This window comes from Euprymna scolopes, chromosome 1 (assembly GCF_053919585.1).
Source record: "Euprymna scolopes isolate OS-2025 chromosome 1, ASM5391958v1, whole genome shotgun sequence".
NCBI classification, from domain to species: domain Eukaryota; kingdom Metazoa; phylum Mollusca; class Cephalopoda; order Sepiida; family Sepiolidae; genus Euprymna; species Euprymna scolopes.
This window is the reverse complement of record NC_136482.1, coordinates 23000891-23008227: the sequence shown is the minus strand read 5'-3', so window position 1 is coordinate 23008227 and position 7337 is coordinate 23000891. Positions and strand designations below refer to the sequence as shown.

Below are 7337 nucleotides of genomic sequence, written 5' to 3'. Positions count from 1 at the left end.
TCGTTTTATATCTTGTTATTAGTTTTCCTTTCATTTTCTTTTATTCCCCCCTTTTTTCACACACAACTTTTTTATTATTAATAAACTTAAATGATTTTTCATTCGATAGTTCAAAGGCTTTCAAACTTCTGTAAAGTTTTTAAGTCACAAAGCAACGATTAGCGAAGGACTTTGTTATATTAAACGAAATTCGAAAATGGAAATATTGAATTTTAAGTAAAACCAATGGACATCTACTTAACTGTCATGTTGCAATCATGAAAATATCCAAAAATTACGAAAAACGACTAAGTAAAAAATTAATTCATGCTTATACTTTTGCCACCGCACGCACGGCGCACCGGCGATCCGCACCGCACCGCGCTATTTTTTTTTTTTCAGGTTAAATTTAAGCTTCACGATATCTTTCTTTTTCTTTTTTTTTTTTTTATATTAAATTGTTAGGTGGAAACACAGAATAGTTACAAAACACCCTCCTCTCCCAATGTTAAGAACAGCTTTCAAAATAATAACGTTATTATTTAGGTCTAAGAACTGTGACAAAAGTGCACACGGCAGTCGTGCACAAGTACCAATTAATTATTAAAAAAAATCAGTTTTCGAAGAAAATTAGCGAAAATTAAGTTTTGCTAAATTAGCCAAATATTTTCAATTTTCAGAAAATAATTAACTCCCTTTTGTTACGATTGGAACAATGGAACTCAGGTTTCTTTTTCTTGAAAAACTTAATTTTCGCTCATTGTCTTCGAAAACTATCGAAATAAAAATCAATTTGGTAATAGATACTATTTACTATTAAATCGCTAAAAATCGTAAAAAAATAATTTTCTATGAAAAACTACTTGATAAATTTACGTGACTTTTGGAATATGACATCTTCGTTCCATGAGAGGAACGTACATCGTAAAGATTTTTCTGCAGTTTAGTATTTTAAAATAGGTTTAATTCTAAATAAGAACTGAAAAATTATTTAAAGGCAATTTACTTATTTGTAATAATTTGAATAAAAGTTAAAGTATTTTTAAATACGATTTTTAAATATGAGGCCTAGTAAATAAAAAAACGTAATAGTTTTGTTTTGCGTTAAAAAAAGACTCGAATTGAGATAAGAGTGTGATTCGGCTGATAGTAAAAAATAGTGCGTGCTGCGGCGGTCGTAGTGCGACTGCGAGTGATATTAATACGCGGCGCGGGTTCCCCCCGCCATTGCAGTAGTCAACCCGAAAAGCTCTTCCCCAATAACACGTTATTACAAAAAAAAACAAAAAAAACAAAAAAAACAGCCTAGTAGTAAGAGTGTTTTCACTGTGTGTGCTCCACTCCATCTTGTTGGAGCTGGTTATGGATTAAACACTATTAAATCCGAAGGATGTAAATACGAAACGACGCAGGATATAACAGGGTTAAAAAAAAAAAAAAAGAATAATACGCGTATGTAACACAAATAACTGGATGTAACGTCAGTAACAACAACAAAAAATTGTACGTTATTACTACACGCACTTGTTTTATTTTTTTTTTTAACGTACAATTATTTTGTTTTAGTTTCTAACTCCTACGGACTCCTAATTAAAAGGTGTCATGGATAGCTACCAAGATGATACTGACAAGGACATCAATAGGTTCAAGGAGGACCTGAGTCTGTTTGAGGTGCCGACACCCCAGACCTACTGGCGGGAGGTCACCACGAAGAAATCTGACACCTCTGCTGGTGAGGAGTTTAAGTGCAAGCAGAACCTTTATACGAGCCACATGCAACACCAACAGAATCGACAAGGCCAGCAGATGAAATTCACCCAGAAAACCCTAGTCACCTCGTCTCGCGGGTTTAGTCCGAGTGGCGAACACACGCCGCCCCAAACGCCCAACCTTTTACAACACCAACTACAGCAACACCACACGGGCCTTATGAACATCAGGGGCGATTCCTACTCGAAACCTCCGATCCCGATGCTGCTGGGTCATCCTGGTACCGTCGGGGTCAAACAGGGACCCATGTCTATGATGTTCCCCCATCACCACGCGGCGGGCCCCAGCAGTATGTTACCGCCTCCGCCGCCTTCTTCATTTCAACATAGCCAAAACAACATCGCTCTGTCGCTGGCCGAAAATATGAACAACGTAGGCTTCATGCCGATGGGAGGTTTCCCTCATTACCCAGGCACGATGGGATTTAAAAGCGGCACATCATCAGCTAGTGGGTCACCGTCGCCTTCACCCTCCTTTCCCAACAGCACTCTACCGATCCACCACCACTCTCAGCTGGATAACGTTGGGATCATGTCCGGGTTTCCGCGCTATCAAAGTTCGATGGGGTTTAAGACCACCAGCCCTTCTTCTGGCTCCACTTCTTTCCCCAATTGTACGATTCCGCCTCCACCGCCACCTCCTCCACCTCCTTCGGCCGCAGCTATCGCCGCAGCCCACGCTGCCGCCTCCCAACAACCCCCGGGCATTGCCATGACTTCGTCATCGTCCACCCCTACCATGATTCCTATCCAAGTTAACTCGCACCAGTCGTCGGGTACGACTGTCAACAATAAACATCAACAGCCTGGTTCGAATTATTCCAGCCCCCGATCGAGCCTTGGCAGTGGGGGTGGCGACTCCAAAAACTCCAGTCCTCGAACTAGCTTGATAAATGCTCAGGTTTCCCAGCCCGCACCGTTACCGCTGGTGTATGAACAGCGCTTAGGGGGCAGTCCCCGGTCAAGTATCGCAAGTTCTAGGTCCAGCATCAGTGCTGGGTCCGTCGATTCGAAGCATTCGAGTCCAAGGGCCAGCCTGACTGGACCCTTGTACGACCGTTTCCCTAGCCCTCGGGGGAGCCTCGTGATGACCAACCACGACAACAGATCTCTGGGACCACATCCTGACAGCGCCATCAACTCAAACGCGTACCCAGCACATTTGAATCACCAAACTGTTATGATGCAGCCCCCAGGTGGGCCCAGGTCGATGTTAGTGGACAGTAGATTTAACGAACCGGCACCGCCTCACATTTTTAATGACCCTAGGTATCGGACACACCCGATAATTATATCTTCCGCTTCTTCAACTTCAAGTAATGTCACAACCGACCTCTCATCACAGCCTATTTATGCTAATACTGCCCAGTTTTTGCAAACTTCCACGGCCCCTTCTACCGCTACTAACCAGGTACAAGCCCCAAGCATTACAACTGGCGTCGGCTCTAATATACTCAAGCCTAATGTACAGGGTTCTAATTTGGGGACCCGCCTGCCACTGTACTATGAAACTATACCTCCGAAACAGAGTGGCCCCTCGGAGGCCGAAAAGAAACTGGCAGTTTTGACCCAGCAACTCGAGAATGAGATGCGTATCTCGACGACACCCCGGAAATCAACGGACGTGCCCAAAGAACCTCCACCCCCTTATCACGGTCCCCACAAGACGGAACCCATGCCGGGCAGTAATAATAGTAATAGTAGTTCGAGTCCGGCCAGAACCCCAGTGAAATATGCTAGTCTTCCCTTGAGCCTGGCGAGCGAGACCCCTACGGTGGCCAATCAAAATAGTCACCAATCGAACGCTTCCCCGGGATATCATTCACCTACCATGGAGAGTAATATCCAAAAGGCGAAACCCACGTTGCCCCACCTTACATATCAAGTGACCCCTGGACCCAGCAAGGGTCCGTCGGAGGCGGAGAAGAAATTAGCTGCTCTTACCCAGCAGCTGGAGGATGAAATGGAAAATAACCCCCAGGGAGAATACTATGGTAAGTTTGGAAAAATAATTATTAGTTTCATATTGCCTCAACCGTCTTTTTTATATTTTGTAATATTTTATCTGCCCCCACCCCCAATTGGGGGCGATATTGATTTTTTTCATTCGCACACCCCTATTGCGAATTCATGACTGAGCCGAAATCAATAGACTGCCTGTGCCTCTCCTGCGCCAAACGTTCATAAATTAATACGTCCATTGAATGTACTATTTCTACCAGTATTTTGTTTAATTTTCGATTTTTGACCGATCATCGAATCTCCGAACTAGCTGTGATGACACTGTTGTTTTATTTTTGGTATTATTATACAAACACCGTGACAGGATTAGGGTTAGGGGTTAGGGTTAGGGGTTAGGGTTAGGGGTAGGGTTAATTCGCTGTCACGGTGTTTGTATAGTTTTACCTTATTTTTTTTCGTTTTAGCTCAGACTTGATACTACTTAAAAGTAAATAAAATAAGGCGGACCTAAATGAGAACCCCCCCCCCAAGAACGGCTTTCGGAATAAACACCACCAACCTCCCCATGTTAAGAACTTTTTTTTTTTTTTTTTTGTAATTTGTTCAGTGGATTATTATTGATTAGACACTACTATATGGGAGGGATGATTCTCGTTCAGGTCCGCCATGAGGTACATATGCACTTATGTTACCGTGCTAATAGTGTTATTTACAAAGCCATTCTTAGTATAAGGGGAGGGAGCTTTGTAACTATTCTGTACTTTCACTTAACAATTTGTTAAGCATGGCTTTCGGAATAAACACCCCCAACCTCGCCATGTTAAGAATGGCTTTCGATGTTGGGGGAGTGTTTATTTCGAAAGTCGTTTTTAACATGGGGAGGTTGAGGATGTTTATACTACGCTGGGACAGGTCGTAAAAAAAAAAAAATACCCCCCCCCCCCCGTATTTTTTTTTTTTTTTTTTAATGAAATTGAATATCAAGTAACAGTTGAATGGTTATTAACTTGATTTCTGAAAACCAAATAACTAAAAAATATATTTAAAAAAAATATTTTTAATGTGCAGTCATATCGGTTTGAAACTAAAAATCACACTTAAAAGTTGTTCATAACCGCTTGGAAACAATTTATTTAGAGAAACATTTTATTAATGCCGACCCCATGGCCCATAGCTGCAATCTGCATTCGGAATAGGGGCGTGTGAGCGAGGAGACTCCCAATCGTTTTTTCCCCTTACTCTCATGAAAATAATCCTCCTTTAATCCTAAGTTTGAGTTCCCCTTCTCCAAACAAATCTGTTACCACTAACCCTAAGTTTGGGTGAAAACGACCCTCCTCGGTTTGGAGACGGAAGTGATTCGATAAAAATACCTCCCTTTAACTAGAAAATTATGAACTTGAATTATCACCCTTGCTTAGCTAGCCTCGTTCCAAACTTTTTTTTTTTTTTTTTTATATGTATATAAAGATAGCGATTTTTACTTTTAGGGCAAATTTGCAGTTCGCCCTGCACTTATACGATGGAGCTAGCTATTATCTTTTCTAAAACATGGTCTAAGTATAATTTGTTTGGAAATAATCCTAAAACTAGTTTCGCTGTAAATAATCTACATGACTGAAATAGGAATTGATCAATACTTTATACGCCATTCTTTTTACTAATAGAATGTTTCGTTGTTTCTGAAACGTGAAACGAAACACACATGTGATAATTGGATTTAGTGGTCACTGTCATTGTATCAACTAACGACTGACATGTAAGTTTTATTTCGTATGCACATTATTTGGTTTGGACATAATAAGGTACTTCTGCGGTTTAACATTCCCAAGGAAATTTAAAAAGCCATTCTTAACATAGAATGGGATTGTTAACTTACGAGACACGGACGGAACTCTTAAAATGAAATTAATTTGCTTGTAGATATTAAACTGCAGTAGTACTGACTGCACGTGCACTGCAACTGCACTAGTACCGATGGTTATTCACGCCTGTATCGCATAAAACAATTTTCCACTCTATTATAAATACTAATGTGTATTTGTATCTGGATTAATATCCAATCACGCAGAAGTTAGCGAGTAAAAAAACAAAAAAAAAACAACAGAAATAAATGTTATCAAGTTCCGTCCGTCTTTGTTTTAGTCGTCATCAGCTGATGGTTGTTTTACGATGAATGCCCTGGAAAAAAAAAGAAGTCTTTTCTGATTAATATTTCAGTTTTAAAATATTCTGTTATTCTGAAAAACGGGTAAAATTCGGTTGCATATTTTAAAACTGCTAAACATTAATCAGAAGTCTTTTCTTAGACATTCAACGTAAACTAAAGCACGACGATCAGCTGACGAAGAATGTAAACAAAGACGGACGGAACTGGATTTGGTAAATGTAATTAACGTTGACTATTGGTGTACGCGCAAGCGCGCAAAAATTTGTTGCGCGCTTGCGCGTACAAAACACATATAAACAATTACATAGCTTTATATCCGGAAAACTACTTATTTGCGGAAAATTTAAATGCGATATTCGTTTTCAGCACACCCGAAAACCAGTTGAAAACAATTACTAGGCCACAATTACCAAATAAACACCCCCATAAAAAATTACCAGATTGTCCTTTTGACCATTACTCTTTAACCTTTATCCTCGAGTGGTCTCTGGGCCTTATTAAGTGGTGAATCCTTTGTAAAAAAAAACAAAAAACAAAAAAATCCATAAATAGATGGCCATGAATTAGATACTCATTTTACGCTAAATTAATATAGAAAAGTAGTGATCCCGGGATCCCCACTTTTTGAAACTATAATTTCTTTGCTAATGCAGTATCCACGCTATTTTTTCCCTGAGTACGATAATTTCTTCATATCTTTAAACTACTTGCTTCCTGGAATTTTAAACGTTATTTTCGTTTTCAGTACCCCGAAAACCCCTTAGTGATAATTTAAAAGGATTTTTGAGGGTGGAAGGATGCAGCTGCAGTGCTGCTGCACCTTTATTCAAAAAAGTCTTATAGACTACAAATGTCGGAAGTGTCGAGAAGTGAAGTAAATGTTCCCTGTATTCGCAATCTTCAAGGTGTTCACATCTAAGAAAAATGCAATTATCTCCAATTTTCCGTAAAAATTACTTTTGACTATAAATTTCGGTATTTTTTACGACCTACCCAAAACGCCCCCAACCACCCCATGTTAAGAATGGCTTTCGGAATATCCCCCCTCCAAGGCCGTTCTTAACATGGGGAGGTTGGAGTGTTTATAATACGCTGTGGGGTAGTGGACACGTCGTAAAAACTTTACTAATTTTTTTTAAATATTTTCGACATGACTAGTAAGTACTCATTGTTTTTGCTTAAAACCACATATTTAAAAAATAATCAATCTGACGACTCTATCCTAACAAGCACCCAGAATTGCACTTTTGGCGGCATGATGTATGTACCAGACCAGTCACGGAACGAAGATCAAATTAAAAAAATTCAACACCGGTTCGACGAACGGTTCGTGCTTGATAATATTGAGGCATTTTATATTTTACAATAAAGTAGGTATTTTCTGTTGATTCAATAAGAGGTCTACTTAAAAAATACTTCTAGATCCTTGAGTTGAATACGAAGATTAAGTTGTAAAA

The 7337-nt window shown here is 39.8% G+C and overlaps 1 protein-coding gene across 2 annotated transcripts in view; it reads left to right on the top strand.

The window, feature by feature from the left end:
- The first annotated feature begins 1114 nt into the window (after positions 1 to 1114).
- LOC145285974 (uncharacterized) overlaps positions 1115 to 7337 on the top strand; it is a 300440-nt gene continuing 294217 nt past the window's right edge. Inside the window, exon 1 of one of the 2 annotated variants that reach the window (XM_080134575.1) lies at positions 1115 to 3742. In XM_080134575.1, coding sequence (XP_079990701.1) covers positions 1582 to 3742 — 2161 coding nt within the window. In that variant the 5' untranslated portion in view covers positions 1115 to 1581. The remainder of the gene's footprint in view (positions 3743 to 7337) is intronic. The other variant, XM_080134655.1, reaches the window with a different exon arrangement.